Source organism: Rhododendron vialii, chromosome 7a, assembly GCF_030253575.1.
Source record: "Rhododendron vialii isolate Sample 1 chromosome 7a, ASM3025357v1".
Lineage (NCBI taxonomy): Eukaryota > Viridiplantae > Streptophyta > Magnoliopsida > Ericales > Ericaceae > Rhododendron > Rhododendron vialii.
Genome location: NC_080563.1, coordinates 8,930,090 through 8,947,330, shown reverse-complemented (window position 1 = coordinate 8,947,330; position 17,241 = coordinate 8,930,090). Strand labels below are relative to the sequence as shown.

Genomic DNA, 17,241 nt, shown 5'->3' with positions numbered 1-17,241 from the left:
CTGACTTTTATGTGATTTTTTAGCTTTTAAAAAAAAAATGAGAGATTTTGTTATCTTGACACACGTATATACTAGCGTCTTTTTCGTTCAATGCACATGAAGTCGGGGATGGGAAAAACATCAATGAGCTTTTTTCCTATTGTCTTGTGCATCAATGGGTCGGCATGTATGGTTCTTGGCATTTACTCCCTCGATCTTCTCGCTAGAAAATTAGAAAAATTCCACAACTATGAAAAAAATAATGAAATAATTCAAGAAGATAGGTTTCAAAATAATATGCGTGTGTGTTTTCTTAATTAAACTTGGTCTTCTTTTCAAGCAAAATAAAGTATATATTATACATTTTGTAAAAACTTAGAATAATAAATAAAAACGAAAAAAAAGAGAAAATTCCACATACGAGAGAGGGTTAAGGAGGGAGTTTCTTTTTATTTTAGGTAACTACATTCTTATACTAAACTAGAATATAGATAGACTAGTATAGATAGATATAGTATAGATAGGTTGGTAAATAGATTGTACTTGAAAAATGACATGGGTGGTGATTGAAGCAACAACATAGGTGATTGATTTTTGTTTTCTTAAGGTATCAGTATAGTATTGATAGATAGGTAGATAGATTGTACTTGAAAATGACATAGGTGATGATTGAAGCAAATACATATAGGTGATTGAATTTTGTTTTGTTAATGTATCAATATAGGTAATTGATTCAGTGCCACGAAGAACGAGTTCAACACTCTTTTGACATGGTAAGACTTCCACGAAGAACGAGTTCAACACTCTTTTGACATGGTAAGACTTCTTGAAACACTGTCATCCGAGTTTTGACAGGGTCTGCTTTTTTATTTACCCCAAATGTTTTACGGAGTACTCGTTTATCCTGCTTTACTTTTTCCTTATCATGTCAAGCATCAAATGGATGAATAAGTATCAAAAGTATAGAAAACATAATTGTTCTTTCATTTCTCGATGCACAATTATTAAGTTTGTAGACACAATTTTGTTATTGCAGGCAAGGATAAAAACTTTCGGGCCCTAATTTTTTGCCAAACACTTGGGAGTCTCAAGTAACTGTTTACCCAAGATCGGCCATGCTCCCACCGGAATCAAGAATCCTCTCCAAAACCTCCTTGTACCCATGTTCCAGGCTACTTCTAGCCATAAGATAGATGCGAGAATCTCAGTTCGTGGTCAAAATAGGCACAATGGATATTGGAATGAAATAGAATAGAGAAATTTGGTAAAGCAGATCTAGCGCATTCCAAACGAGGGCTACGTTGGTTTATTTGGATCTTGAACTTACGAAGAGAGGGGGAAATGAAATCGTACACACATTGGTTAAGGGTAACAAATAATTTATTTTCCCCACGAATGTTTAAAATGTTTCTCAATTTTTACCAACTGGTAGAACATTTGAGACATTGTGTGCAAACGTAAAAGTGACAAGACCCCATCGCCGTACAAGCTCTTAAACTGATACAAGTGCGGTACTTGTGCTAGGCACAGGAACACAAAAAAATAATAATAATAATTCCCGGTATGCTTAATGGCAATTACATTTACAGTTTACCATTTGAACTTGAAAGCTTATTGAGAGAGACACAGTTTGAATGCGGGGGAAAATTTGAAAGTCCCTTTTTTGTTAAGTGGGAGAATCAATAGAGAAGGAAGAATGGCTTAGGTGGATTTTCGTGTGATTTTATATTTTTCTCAAAAAAAAAGAGTTTGTCGTGTTGTAGTTTACGAAACCAATCGCGACTGTCCAAAAGTGTTGTTTACAGAGCCAATCGCGACCGTCCAAAAGTGTTTTGGACGGTCCGGATATTAATGAAACTTTTCCGAATACTCTATAATAAGTAACCAAAAACTTCAGACCAGGAATTATAGTTAAAGCTTCAGAAGACTGGAAATAACAAATTGAAGTGGAGTCCAGGAATCTTCACTGATCAGAACTCCAGCAGTCACAAGACATTGAACTGCTTTATTCACCCTCTAAGTACCACAATAAGAATACATATTATTACATTTGCTAAATTCAGAAGCTCATAATTCCACAACAACAAATTTATTCTGCTTGCTTACTTTAGATAATCGGGACACAACAACTGCACTTTATAAGGCTTTATAATTAATGGTACACTTGATTACATTAGTAGTTGGGGAAGTCACTATTTTCCCCTCTCATTATCGCAGTGGACGAGGAAAATTAACTCCTTGCATACAAGTCGATGCTACCTAATTGCAACCGGTTATTCTCACGAGCATCTCGAACAGCAAGAAACCTGAACCTGCAATTTTGATAATAATTGTAAATATCACTAGAGGAAACTAGGCTTGAAAAGCATGGTTGAATGAGATCCAAGAGAAGGCTTACCTGAATGCATTAGCGAGGAAACCCACAGATGCAATCTTATATGCCCTCCGCTCAAAACGGTTTTTAAACATCTGAGAATTTTGTTTATCCAACACACGCCAACTAGAACCGCCGTCATCACTTCCTTCCAGAACCCTGAAAGCCGAATATTCTTAAAATGTTTCTGTATTTACAACGTAGGGCAACTTTAGCAAACTTAGAACAAACTGTCAAACGGTTGCATCCTAATTTTTGAAGGACTGAGACGCACATAGTTAGAAATTAAGAAATTTTTACCAAGTAGTGTATGCAAGACTAAATCACAGAATGGACCAAAGGAAATTACAAATTGGCCCATTTCCCAAGAGTGAAAATAATACCATGTATCTCAGTCTTAAAAGAGGCTCTACCATACTGCTTTTTTTTTTTGTTTGGACAAGGCAAATTCTATTCTAACCTAACCAGCGGAGACGGCAAGGGGGTTGGTGGGTTTTGAAACCACCAATGAAGTTAGTCTGGGCTCCCTAGTCTACCAGCTTGGCTGCCACTCAACTTCCTACATTCCTTAAGTTGAGGGAGAGTAGTTCATCGATCTGTTTTATCAACCCGCCTCCACTAGACTTGCTTCTACCTAAACACAGAGGCGGCTCTATGTAGGGCATTGCATGGTCAACTGAACACCCAAACAAATTTGTTTTGCAGAGAATACATGTAAAAATTATGTGTTAACTTTTTTTTGAACACCCAACTCAAATATCATTGAACACCCAATCCTAATAGTTTTGAACATCTAACCCAAAAAAATTGAACACCCAACCCAAAACTAGTTGAACACTCAATCACAACCCAATTATAGCCCATTAATCTAGATAATTTGAACACCTAACACATTACCTCAAATAAAGCTCCTAATCATAATTAAAACATTGAAAAAAAAGAGAAAATGAAGAATTTGTAGGTGCAAGTATTATGTTTTTTTTGTTTTGTCTAGTTAACTTATAGAATTACAAACAAAGCTTTAAAAAAACTCAACTACATTGCAAACCCCGTTAACTTGAATAATATTCTTCAAATTTAAGACTGCAATAGAAAATCTCATCATGTCATCATAAAGAACGACAATTTCGAGAAGGTTAGCCCCAACATACTCGCTATAATTTCTTTCAAAAGGTTTTTAGTAGATTAATACGGTTAAATGTAGGCACAAAATATGAAAACTCATCTAGGACAACTGTAAAATTTTACCTCCTCCATTCTCGAAACACTGTCTACTACGCAACACAACTACTTTGAAAAAAAAATATTGTTAAAAAAATAGTATATATTTTTAAGTTCTCATTTCGCTTTGTAGTTAATTTTTTTAGAATAGAGGTTGTGTTTTTTTACCGCACTATTTATACATGTATCATTGGTTAATAGATCAATTGGTAGAATTAAGGTAAATCCTGAACACCCTACTTTAAATTCCTGGAGCTGCCACTGCCTAAACACAATACTCAATGAAACAATAACTTCTTCCAAACGAGGACTCTCTAAATCTCAGTTCTTATACAACATAAATTGGGGAGGGGGAGTTGGGGGGGGGGGGGGGGAGGGGACCCACTTCCAGAACACCTACCCGACCAAATAGCAAATAAGCAAAACAACACAAACTACTCCTGGTAATGTATAACTACAATAAATTGCACCATAGGGAAAATGTAATAAACTTGAACCAAAAGGCAATATCTTGTTTTATTACCAATTGGTAGGAGGGGGATAGAGGAAGAAAGGGAAGGCTGCAAGCCTCCAACTTGCAGTGGTAGTAAGACTTGAACCTGGGCATCAAGTCTTCAAGTCTGATGAGGGAGTGGGCCATCCACCAGGCCAGCCCTCGGTGTTAAACAAACAGGCAATACATCTCACTATGTACAGTGCTTAATTTGACCAACATGGTACCCATTACACAGTTCATGTGAGCTTTTCACCGTTTCCCGTGAGCCATACGTACATCGAAGGGGTTGATCAGTTGATCCATCAGGTAGGGAAATACAATGTCAAGCATAGATTGGTCTCAAAATAAACTAGGTTGACCCTGCTAAACACAAATGTCAAGGGAACACAAAGGCGCAATAGATAGGATCACAGAGCACAAGCAAACCCTACCCATGGCTTAATGATGACAAAGCAAGTCTGCTCTATGCAGGATGAAAAATACATTTCAATTCTAGAATACATACCAATCCTTTGGATCTCTCTCTGGAACATCATTGGCCGACATCAATTCATATGCCACAAGCTCATGCATCTTGTTGTCCAACACTTTGTATATGATCCAACAACCTACAACAGTTTAGAACAATTAAAAATTACTGACTGGCAGGGAAGATAAATTAGATTAGCAAACTGAAGACATCTATTCTTTTACTAAACATACCAAGGTGATGCAAGAAGCACAAGTAAATGAATAAATTTGCGTTTATGGGTAAGGGTGTCTTTAGTGTGTTAGCAGTCTTTGGCTTGAGGTCTATTTGGGATAAAAGTCGAACTCTCGGGTTTCAGTGTTCCTATGCCATTCTATCAGCCTCTTCCTTTTTGAGTATGGGCTCACCACTTCCTTTGGCAACATCCACTAATTCAAAACTTAATTTGAAAGCCATATTTCAAGCCGGACATTTTCGGAAAGTAGCTAATAACCATTTTTTTGGATGGTTTATCTGCAATTGTTTGAATTAGCTTCTTGAAACTCTTGAACTATGAATAGAAGGGGGCTTCGACCGAAAAAATGCAAATAAGAGCTGAGGCCCAACCACCAAGCATGCATTTTGAGGAGCCAACCTTGCAAGGCCTTCTGTTCCCTTTCTTGCTGAGTTTGCATGAGAGGCAAGCCATTTTGCCACTATTTTCAACGATTTCCAAGTTTTGGAAGTCCCTGTATCCAGGAATTGTTATGACTACTGCTCTATGTTAGAAGACTGTTTCTTGCTAATACATGGTCAACAATACCAGCTTCTACTTAGTGGAAACACGATCTGAACAATAAAGAAATAAGGGAACCTGAAATGCTTTAGAGATAGGACAAGATGAAAACAAACTGAAAGCATTGATAGTGTGGTGACGAAGTATACTGCGTAGATATGGGAAAAATACTATTCCATGAATGTTACCCTCCATAACACAGCATATGTTACTTTTATATTTCTCATCATCTAAGTAAATTGCCAGATAAAACAGTTTATTCAGTTCAAAAGTACCTCTTGCACCATTTGGTTCTTCCCACTTAGACAAGCGAGTCCCATCAAATGCAGACGTGATCTGAAATTGGTTGATATCAACCCATTTTTAGGAAGTGTCACAATCAATAATGGGGTCATAAAGAATCCGACAAGATAGGTCCTAAAATAATTACCAAATGTTGAACTAATCAAAGGTTCAACACTACTCACAATTCCAAATGGAAACTCCTCCCCGCTAGCAAGGGCAAGACCAGAGCATATTCTGTTTAACTTCAGAAGCGGCCACGAAAGCGAATCTTTATTGATGTTGTACAAAACATTGACATTATGCATCACATCATCCAAAGCATGGAACAAAACAGGCAAGGCTATAGAGGTTTTAACTGGATCATCAGCTAAGTAAATGTCAACCTTCCCATTGGCATTCGACTCGCACTTCAAGGAGAGAGCGTCAAACAATTGACTGAAAGAAGGCAGCATCTGATGGAAAACATACTGTGCGCCATTTGAAACAGAGTTTATAGACGTTTTCCTCCTTCTGAAAGGGGAGTTCTTGAGATCAACCAAAATTCTTCTAAAAATCTGGAGGACTTCTACAGCTCTGGATTTAGAGCAAGATTTCTCGACGAAATGAGAAATGACTGGAAAAAATGCATTGTAGATCTTTGTCACATGCTCATCAACGCATTTACGAACTGGACAAGAAGAAGAACTTGGGGAGCAAATCTCATCGGAACCAAATTCTGATCTTGATATACGCCATTCCTTGGCACCACTTTGTCTACCAGGTAATGATATTGAAGCTTCATCTTTAGAGTGCAAATCTCTCTCAATTGCTGCTGCTTCATTCCTGTCACGTTCCTCTAGTGTGGCAATCACTTGAGATGTTAAGTTCTGTCGAAGCTCTCTTCTTATGTTTGAGAGAATAGTAGACAGAATAGGCTCTGGAGTAATGGTTCGTCGAGAAAGAACCTTTAACATGAAAATATATTTGCACAGTCAAAGCTCACACAATGGCATATACTTTGCCAGAAAAAGAGAGGACAAGTTCTGCCCTTAAAAAAGATTTATAAGAATACCTCATGCCACTTCCTTGTGTACCGTTTAGTGACATCATAAACTCCATCTTTTGCAATAGCAATTGCATAATCTAATTTCTTTTTCCAGCTTTAATACACACAAAAAAAACAATTTAATGAACAACATTGATGTAAGTCAAAAGTTAATTCCCTAATGAACCATCAGGATGACAACAATAATTCCAAGACTATATAGTTGCGTCATGCGTGTTAGAGAAAGTACCCTTTCTCATATAGAAGTGGATTGTCATATATTCCTTCACAGGGATCAAGATGCATCCACCTGCGAAATGCGATCCAACAATAAACTTCACGGATGCAAGTACAGAATATAAATAAATAGCAGCAGTTGGTGAATAAAGTTTACCTTCCCAAAGAAGGTGAGAAGCACTCAGTCCAGACATGATCCGTAAAATCCAAAACCTGGAACAAAGAGATTGTGTGAATGAAGATATTACACTCTCAAGTTGACCAGAAATATAAAGACTTTTTCCACTCTCCAACCTCGGGTTCTAATTTCAGGAAATGACTGGTAACCTAACTTCCCACTGGTTTGCAATTAGCATACACCAAAAACAATTTATAGTTGGTGGTTATGTAAAAGGCAGTTTGCCATTAACCTTCGAAGGCTGAGTGGCAGACTTGTTTAAGAACTCAAATACTGTAGAGAATCACCATTTAACAACATATAACAGTGAACAGTTCGCAATAATTTCAACACATGATACTGCATAAGATACAAAATTAGCATCTTTGGGGTAGCTTAAGCAGTTATAACTTATAATCTACGAGCACCCAAGTAACTCTGCAGTCAAACTGACAACCAAACATGTTCATCTTTATGATCTAGCAAATCTAAGAGAGCTAAAAACCATATTCGTTCTAGATATAATTTAACAAAGAACAATATAGTAGTAATATTTACTTTACGGAGAAATTCTAAATGCAACTCTTTTGAAACCTTTTCGTTATCTTTTAATCATTGGACTAGAAATAACCCTACCTACTGAGAAATACATTCATATACTTATTCAGCTGCATGTTTTTGCCTTTTAATGTACCGAATTCTAAAAACCAGCCTTAAGATTCCTTTCTGCCAAGAAATCCAGTAATCTGCATGAGGTCTAATGTGTTTTCAACTTGCTCAATCTCATCATGTTAAATCATACCCCTGTGTACTATCAACAAAGTATCACTTTCCCATAGATTAATCAGCTTTAACGAACAACATATTAAGAGGTTTACATTTTAGCCAAGGTTTTAGCAGCAAATCCTACAAAATATTCAAGAAGGCTGCTTACAAGACGTGATTCGTAGCCAAAAGCTCGGCAATACAATGTAAAGCAATTGGCCCACTCCCCACAACGTCCCCTCCTTGTTTCCAAAAGCTGCATAAAGTATGTCAAGAACAATTATCACATGACTACTTCTCAACCAGAGGGAAGAACAAAAAAATATTACCTTCAATGGATCGTTATATCGCGGGAAACGAGTGGTTCTCGAGCAAATAGTGCAACTGCGGCAGTTAAAAGAATGATGTAAGAAAAATAGGAAAGAGGAAGTGAACCATGGTACCGACTACCGAGTCTAATTGTCAAATCACCATTATTTAGAGGAACAGTTACAAGTGCTTTGAATGTGCATTAATCAGAATGATGGAAAACTAGTTATCGATCTTCAACGTCATTAAGTAATAGAATCTGCTTTAAATCACATTTCTACACTTATCCTTGATAAATTGTGGATTAAGCAACAGGCTGAAGGTATAAAAAATATTCGGAAAAGATCACAAAAGAGCTCCGGCTATTCATAACCTAAAAGAAAAAAACCATATAGAAAAAGGGGAAAAAGAAACAACCCAGAAAAATATTACACACTCCAAAAAATTAACCTAAACAATAAGGAAACAAGTTAGGAAAAACATATCCTCTACTCATACCGATAAAGTTCAACTCGCGAGGCTCCATAGAGAGTTTCTGAAGAAAGTGCAGTGCCCATGCCACTACCTACGGTTTCACTGCCGCAACCATCACAAGAAGGTGCGTTTACCCACCTATAATACCACAAATGAATAAACACCATGCACAGTTAGGTAACTTTCTGGTTGAGGCACCATGAATAAACACATACGCAATACGATGATGCCGCACCCTTCAATGGCCCTTGAGGCCTCAATTGAGACCTAAAGCAATTGCAGAAATCTTTTCGGTCCAACATATTTAATTTTAGTTATTACCTTTTTCTGTCACGATATCATTTTGAAATTCAAGTTTCTTTCAGTGTCATGAGGGTTAGCGGTCTGGAGATAAGAGGTTCAAGTGATTACAATCCTTAGATTAATCAGAATGGAGAGTTGATTTGTGAATTAGGATCTGGCCCTTGTGTGTGCTTTCTTCCCCTTTTCCCTGATATCCTCAACGTCCGAGAGAGTCTATCAGAATCAATGGTAACAAGAACCAAATACACAGACTGCCAGAGGGAAATGCATCATAATGTAATCTATGGACATCTACAGAGGCACCCTCACACCAAGCCATGCCCCTTTGAGATAGAAAATATGAAGATTCAGAACGATACCTTATACAATCAAAACAACAGAATAAGATTAATCTTTTCCGGAAACAAACCTGAATGATTGTTTGAACCAAAAAAGCAGCTGCAACAGGAAAGCATAATCTTCTTCACTTTTTGTCGGTTTAAAGTTTCCCTCCTAAAGCAAAAGATCACATGATATTTGGAAAGTCATTTCTCTCAAGTGCAAAACTTTTTTAGAAGTGTGACAAGTTACATGGAATCAAATAATAGAACAAATTTTTTTTAAAAAAATCTGAGAATTACTTGCCTCATCATCGGCAAATAAAGATCATTAGGCAAGTGAGCACACACCAGACATGTGCAGCCCAAGAAAGGGAGGAGTAGGGATCAAACTAGTTGTTTATAGTAGCAATGCTGAAAGAAAATGAGGGGAACTGCTTCATCTAATTGTTTATTCCAAATCACTTACAATTTAACAATTCAGCGTAGTTTTCCAGGAAGAACACATTCATCGTCAGAACATAGCTAAGGATTTTTCCCGGCTATAAGAAAATGATAATCCAAATGATTCTAGTATCACACTGTAAATGAAGCCCAAACCACTTTAAAATAGGCGCTCCCTAGTTAAGTAGTGCTCTATCATTGGCTCAGTACAGTGCCATTGCCTACACATAAATAGCGCACATACTATGGCTGCACATACAAAAAGAACATGGACAATAAAGATATCAAAGCCCCACCTTCGCCAATGCGACCAATGCTTTCTCCTCGAGCTTCTCCACAGGAACTGTCTTCCGAGCAGCATCCTGGCGATTTGGGTCTTCGTACTGCATCAACAGTTTGTAAAATCAGCATAAAAACTTTTTTTTTTATCAACATCAATAGAATAAAGTGAGAACAAAATAGAATAAATGTATGGCAGAACTCAGGCCCTGTCGGTATCCTTAAATTTTTTCTTCAAAATGCCATGCGCTCCCACTCTCATTGCGCTCGCGCTCACAATCTCGCTATTGCGGATTTTAGTAGTAAATGATGCGTTTTAAAGACGCTTTTGCGCTCGCGCTCTCTCACCCGCACACGCGCACGAATTATGTGATTTAGGGCCGCGGGACACAGAATTTACTTTCCCCAGTTCAATAACAACATTAAAGTCAACATCTTTATCCTTCTTCGTACAGTTAGCAACATCAACAGGCCCAAATGGAGGCTAACAAAACAGAAAGCTAAAGAAACCGAACAGAATTGGGTACTACACAATACACACTTACCATTAGGACCTGATCCACATAAGGCCGTATTCTGGCTTCCATTTGTGACCTATCCTCACGGGCAGCAAACTGCTGAAACACGAGTGCTTCTTCTTCTGCCTACCAAATTAGCATCAACAAAAAAAAAAATTTGCTTTCATAAATTAAAAATTCAAACAAACACCAATAAAAGCATCAAATTAGGCCAAGAACCTGCAACATCCGAGCCAATTCTTCATCGGACATTGCCAATTCGACATTTTGATCCACTGAATTTTCTTCTTGTTTGACTTCATCGGTAACCGATACCAGCCGAAGTCTATCGGAAATTGAGGCAAGATCGGAGTCGTCCGATACGAGCTGATCGTCGTCGCTTCCAAATATCTTATCCGCAATTCGATCAAATTAGTCACATTTTGAAATTAATACAAGTTTGTGCAAGAGGAAAAAACCTGTAGAGAGAGAGAGAGAGAGGTGAACCTTTTGTTCCTCGGGGGGAATCGAAGTGAGGGAGAAGACTTGGAATTTGAAGACCTGGAAACGAAGAGCAATGTGAGAGGCTTTAAGAGAGAAAACAGGACAGTCGAAAGGGGTTTAGAGAGAGAGAGAGAGAGAGAGAGACCTCGAGGCCGTCGTCGGTGTCGTAGTCGACATCGAAGTCGGAGTCGTGGAAGCGAACGAGGAATTTCCGAGCCACCATTTTTTCCCTTGGTCTGTCTGGTTTGGAGGGTGACGTTCACCCTTAAAGAGGGTGAACAAAATTATTCTCCCTTGTGTTGCACTCCGCCGGTATGATGAAGGAAGGTATGCCGCGAAGTCGGAAAATTTTATATAGTGGTCTCGTGGCACCGTCATGCGGTGTCCCAACCTAAACCACATAAAGCGTGGATAATATATGTGGGTGCGGATGCGAGAACGTGAACGGCGTCCCTAAAAACCTCCAAAAAAACCTTAAATTTGTGAGTGCCTAGAATGAGAGCGCGAGCCCAGAACAAAATTGAGAGCGCGCGAGCGTAGATCATTTCTAAGGACTACATGACTAAGGCCCAAACACGTCTCAACACCACACATTCATGTAGGGTCCACTACTAAGTGTATGAATTCCACTATAATATGTGGTGTGAGAGATGTTGGAGCACTATTTGATGGTGTCCCAAAACTATTGAATAATTACTCGTGAAGTGGTGAACGAACGCTAGGTATCTTCTTTTTTTAAAGTGTACGCTAGGTATCTTCTTGCTTCCTTTTTTTTTTTTTTCACTTTTCCAAGTCAATGAAAAGTCGCGGATAAAAATAAAAAAATAAAAAATAAAAAAAAGAAGTCAATGCAAAGTCTACACTTCAATAGTATCGGAATGTGTTTTCAATTAAAAAAAAGAGAATTTATTTTGCAACTCCTCTTTTTATTAATATCACTCTCATTTTCTCACAAAATAAATCATCAATAAAAACACAAAGGGGAGTGGCATTAATGGGGAGTGGCAAAATCACTCAAAAAAAAAAAACTCTTATTTTTTTGTTTTTACACTTTTTGTTGTTATTAATCACATATAATTATTAGATTTTCTTTTTTACGTGAAAATTGAATCAAGAAGCAAAAAAGTTTGTCACTATTTCGTGAATAAAGATTTTTTAAAAAAATGAGTACAAGAGGGTAAAAATAGAGTGCTAAAATTATTTTTTGCAAAACTAAATTTATTTAGTATGTATAAGAAAATTAGAGGGAATATGTTTTTTTGCTTGATTCTTCAAAAAATAAAAGTTATGAAGCAAATTGTAAAAAATGAATTTTTTTTTTTATCTTTACTCTATTTTTTTCCCTTTCTCTTTTCAATTGTGAATCAAACGATGATTTTGTTTATTTCATATTTATCATTGAAGTACAGTCTATGAGCTTACCTCTTGTCGTATTGTAATTTACTAATGCCACTTTCTTGTTCTCGTTTTTTGTGTTTTTTTTTTATTTTTTATATTACGAGTGTCTCACACAATATTAACCTTTTTATACATTTGTCCAGTGCGGAATTATTTCTGCGGACCAATTTCCCTGTCTAGGAACGGAGGTCGTTCCTATTAAAACGGAAGCAATATGTACTTGCCCAAGGAAGTTAATAACACATAAGAGGTTTCACCCTTTAGGTGTTCGGGCTTCGGCCCTTTAGGTGCGGGCTTTTTGTCTTTCGGGCGTTTTTAATTAGTTCTTTGCCAATCGAGAGATTCGGTCTCGGATTGGGCAAAGGATTATTCTTAATTTTGTTAGAAATATGATGCCGTTCACCTTATCCTATTAGTCTTTATAACAATTTCAAAAATTAAAGAAATTTATTTTTTGCCGTTCAAAAAAAACACATGAGAGATTTCGAACCCGCAAACTCTTAAATCTTAAAGCTTACCTGCCGAGCCAACCGCAAGGGTTTTTTTTATGTAACAACCCCAAGGGTTAATACTGACCTTCTTTAATGGCAGAAAAAATTTCATATAACCAAGTGTATGAATTAGCTTAAGTGTATCTCGATTAATTATGTGGATCATAAATTCACCGTCCATTAGTGAGGGGCCCACTCGAAGTTGTAGCAAATGATCCAAATGGGAATGGGTTTACCCCAAGGAAATTGGTAGCACTGAAAAGGTTTCAAATCTGAGATCTTAGAAGGGAACGAATTCGTAAATCTCAGACCCTGATCACCATACCCTGAGTTTAATGGCCGACAATTGACGGTACAACCTTACGTTTCAAAAGTTCCAAAAAAGTATTCTTGGAGTAGTTTTTTTTTTTTTGCGAAATTTATATAAATGGTACTCCGAATTTTATCTGAATCTCATTTCTGTCCTCCAAGCTGTAGCAAATGATCCAAATGGGAATGGGTTTACCCCAAGAAAATTGGTAGCACTGAAAAGGTTTCAAATCTGAGATCTTAGAAGGGAACGAATTCGTAAATCTCAGACCCTGATCACCATACCCTGAGTTTAATGGCCGACAATTGACGGTACAACCTTACGTTTCAAAAGTTCCAAAAAAGTATTCTTGGAGTAGTATTTTTTTTTTGCGAAATTTATATAAATGGTACTCCTAATTTTATCCGAATCTCATTTCCGTCCTCCAAGCTGTAGCAAATGATCCAAATGGGAATGGGTTTACCCCAAGAAAATTGGTAGCACTGAAAAGATTTCAAATCTGAGATCTTAGAAGGGAACGAATTCGTAAATCTCAGACCCTGATCACCATACCCTGAGTTTAATGGCCGACAATTGACGGTACAACCTTCAAATGCAGCCCGAAAACGTTTCAAAAGTTCCAAAAAAGTATTCTTGGAGTAGTTTTTTTTTTTTGCGAAATTTATATAAATGGTACTCCTAATTTTATCCGAATCTCATTTCTGTCCTCCAAGCTGTAGCAAATGATCCAAATGGGAATGGGTTTACCCCAAGAAAATTGGTAGCACTGAAAAGGTTTCAAATCTGAGATCTTAGAAGGGAACGAATTCGTAAATCTCAGACCCTGATCACCATACCCTGAGTTTAATGGCCGACAATTGACGGTACAACCTTACATTTCAAAAGTTCCAAAAAAGTATTCTTGGAGTAGTTTTTTTTTTTTTGCGAAATTTATATAAATGGTACTCCTAATTTTATCCGAATCTCATTTCCGTCCTCCAAGCTGTAGCAAATGATCCAAATGGGAATGGGTTTACCCCAAGAAAATTGGTAGCACTGAAAAGGTTTCAAATCTGAAATCTTAGAAGGGAACGAATTCGTAAATCTCAGACCCTGATCACCATACCCTGAGTTTAATGGCCGACAATTGACGGTACAACCTTCAAATGCAACCCGAAAACGTTTCAAAAGTTCCAAAAAAGTATTCTTGGAGTAGTTTTTTTTTTTTGCAAAATTTATATAAATGGTACTCCTAATTTTATCTGAATCTCATTTCTGTCCTCCAAGCTGTAGCAAATGATCTAAATGAGAATGGGTTTACCCCAAGAAAATTGGTAGCACTGAAAAGGTTTCAAATCTGAGATCTTAGAAGGGAACGAATTCGTAAATCTCAGACCCTGATCACCATACCCTGAGTTTAATGGTCGACAATTGACGGTACAACCTTCAAATGCAGCCCGAAAACGTTTCAAAAGTTCCAAAAAAGTATTCTTGGAGTAGTTTTTTTTTTTTGCGAAATTTATATAAATGGTACTCCTAATTTTATCCGAATCTCATTTATGTCCTCCAAGTATTAATTACAACTCTTTTGACCTCAAAGTTTGGTTTTCTTACCAAATTGGTCTAATTGATAACTTCTATCAGTCAAACTGGATGAAAAAAATTAGATTGATGGCAATTTGAACGTTGCAGTTCATACTAAGGGGCTGTTCGGACAAAAAATCCTACTTGGCTTATTTTGGGCTTATTGGCTTATTCCCAAATAAGCCATTTGCTTTTACCCCTTCTGACACACACACCCTCCCCCGACCCCACATTCCAAAAATACCCCCCGCCCCACCCTGGTGTTGGGAGGCCAAAGCAAGACAAATAGCCAGGGCATTTTGGTAATTTCACTCCTCTGCTAGCTCAGGTTTTTTGGGGTTGGCTTTTTTAGCCGAACCATTGTGGCTTTTTTGTCCATATTTGGCAGGAAAGCCAGCTCCATTCTTTGTTCGAACAACCCCTAAGTTTAGTCAAATTGATAACGTCTGCCCTCAATTTGATTTTTTCCGTCCAGTTTGGTTGATAGATGTTATCAATTGGACTAACTTGGTACGAAAACCAAACTTAAAGATCAAAAGAGTTGCAATTGATACTTAGAAGACAAAAAATGAGACTCGAGTGAATTTTTTTTCCGTCCAGTTTGGTTGATAGACGTTATCAATTGGACTATTTATATATTTCCCTCTCTTTTTTTATCTTTTTTCTTTAGCTTTTTTTTCTTTGTTCTTAAAGCTAAGATGGAGCTAATTAAGATGTCGATGATGACCCCTCTAAATGAAGTGAAGAATCTCCTGGCGACAAATTTGGCAGAGGCTTCCTATGAGAGATTCTATTTGTCTGATTAATTTTTTTTTGGACCTAGTTCACCAAAAAAACCAAGCAGAGATCTAAAAACGAAAATCAACGTCACAGATTGGGTCAAGTTTGGTGAGGAAGACCCAATGAACTGTACGGCTTCAGATTAAAAGAATTTGAATGAACCATGGTCCTTCCGTTACCCAATTACAATAATTAATTTCACTTTTTTATATGTTAAGCGCTAAAAGAATTACGACGAATTATAATACTAGGACACTATATCAAGTATGCAAAGTCCGTAAGGACCGTAACTACTAAATCAATCGATCTTAGTACATAGCGAATAATGATCCAAGTATTGCCCCATGCAGGAAAAGAAGTGTAGCTAGCAACGAAACACTTCTATACAGAAGAACCAATAATCAATTCTTGCATTCGGTAAAATTTGACCCATTGATCTCTTAATAGAGAGCGTGCAAAATTGTATCAACTAGGTTGGCCCCTGTTGATTTGTAGTTAATTTATTTTTATTTATAAAATGAAGTTCTCCTTCCCCCCAAGTAAGATTCACCAATCCTATAGTTCCCTTTCACAAACTGTAGGATTCCATGAACACAACACAAGACCATACAAAGGAAACTGTAAGTGTCAAAAAAAGTGTGGGAGGATCTATCTAGCTATCTTCACTGATAACTCCATACGAAACTTGAGAGGACCACATATGGATAACACCGACAACCTATTTCCAGTCAAAACTGTGCTCTTTTTTTTTTTTTTGTCAAAAATTCCTTACCCCATTCCATGCCTATCCAAACAGGATGATAAGAATGTCAATGGTCACCACTTGTAATCAAGACCCAATCAAGAATGCTTCACTTAGAAAACCCAAAAATAAGGAGGTTTTTTTTTAAGACAAAAAAAAATAATAATAAAGAGGTAACTGAAGAGTTACACATCCAGGGTTGCCCTAGTAGTTCTGGCGGATGCTCGGACTTTGAGAGTACTCCTCAAGGTCTGGAGTTCGATTCCCCACCAGATAAGTACCCTGAAGTAAGTGGGGAGGGTGACTGGTGTGGCCACGTTAGCTCCCCCGGAGGTTTGGGTTGCACAGTCGGGTCGATTTAGTGGCCTGATTGTAGGGTTGTTCCTCCAATTAAAAAAAAAAACTGAAGAGTTACTGGTTCTGCTTTATTTATCTTGCAATGAAAAATAGATCAATCACCAAAGCATGAAAACTGAAGAGTCCTGGTCCATGCCCAATCCTAATTCCGCGTTTCACCAGTCCTTTCTTTTTCATTTTTTCTTTTTGATCGGACTAGTCCTTTCTAATTCCTCTCAAATTCTAATATTTCCTCCGTTCCTAATTGTTAGTCCATTATTCCACTCGGGATGTTACAAAATATTTCTCCCTCTCGAAAAGTCAAGAATCTAAAAATGGCAATTTGCCTAAACTAACCTGAGGGAGTAATACTCTGTCATACAGTCAAGAAGCCTTTGGCCCAATGGCACCAGAGAGTGCTCTTATGTGCTTGGGGAATGGAGGTCGGGAGTTTTAACTCCTTCTCCAAGATTTTAATTTAACTATTCTAATAATACTGACTTTCACCGAAAAAAAATTCTACCTTACATGTGGCATGATGCACAACTATACCCAACATAGAAGGACCTCTAGGCCAACTTTCTCTAATCTTTGATGACTTGGTATCCAGCCCAATGTATCGTTTTCCAAAGAACCAATCCCACCATCCATTAGCGGAGGCCCAATTAGAGTTGGGCAAAATCCCGTATGAATTTGACCCAACACAAGAATT

General features: G+C 37.4%; 1 protein-coding gene across 1 annotated transcript in view; it reads right to left on the bottom strand.

Annotated features, from left to right (window-relative positions):
- Positions 1 to 1,920: 1,920 nt before the first annotated feature.
- The window catches only part of LOC131333400 (peptide-N(4)-(N-acetyl-beta-glucosaminyl)asparagine amidase), an 82,889-nt gene continuing 67,568 nt past the window's right edge, over positions 1,921 to 17,241 (bottom strand). The window contains exons 2-18 of the mRNA XM_058367901.1: positions 11,055 to 11,140; positions 10,913 to 10,966; positions 10,646 to 10,816; positions 10,454 to 10,552; positions 9,926 to 10,012; positions 9,278 to 9,360; positions 8,590 to 8,703; positions 8,112 to 8,166; positions 7,952 to 8,038; positions 7,018 to 7,073; positions 6,874 to 6,933; positions 6,651 to 6,738; positions 5,782 to 6,543; positions 5,590 to 5,650; positions 4,576 to 4,678; positions 2,378 to 2,512; positions 1,921 to 2,291 (exon numbers count right to left, since the gene is read on the bottom strand). Coding sequence (XP_058223884.1) covers positions 2,210 to 2,291; positions 2,378 to 2,512; positions 4,576 to 4,678; positions 5,590 to 5,650; positions 5,782 to 6,543; positions 6,651 to 6,738; positions 6,874 to 6,933; positions 7,018 to 7,073; positions 7,952 to 8,038; positions 8,112 to 8,166; positions 8,590 to 8,703; positions 9,278 to 9,360; positions 9,926 to 10,012; positions 10,454 to 10,552; positions 10,646 to 10,816; positions 10,913 to 10,966; positions 11,055 to 11,132 — 2,175 coding nt within the window. The 5' untranslated portion in view covers positions 11,133 to 11,140 and the 3' untranslated portion in view covers positions 1,921 to 2,209. The remainder of the gene's footprint in view (positions 2,292 to 2,377; positions 2,513 to 4,575; positions 4,679 to 5,589; positions 5,651 to 5,781; positions 6,544 to 6,650; positions 6,739 to 6,873; positions 6,934 to 7,017; positions 7,074 to 7,951; positions 8,039 to 8,111; positions 8,167 to 8,589; positions 8,704 to 9,277; positions 9,361 to 9,925; positions 10,013 to 10,453; positions 10,553 to 10,645; positions 10,817 to 10,912; positions 10,967 to 11,054; positions 11,141 to 17,241) is intronic.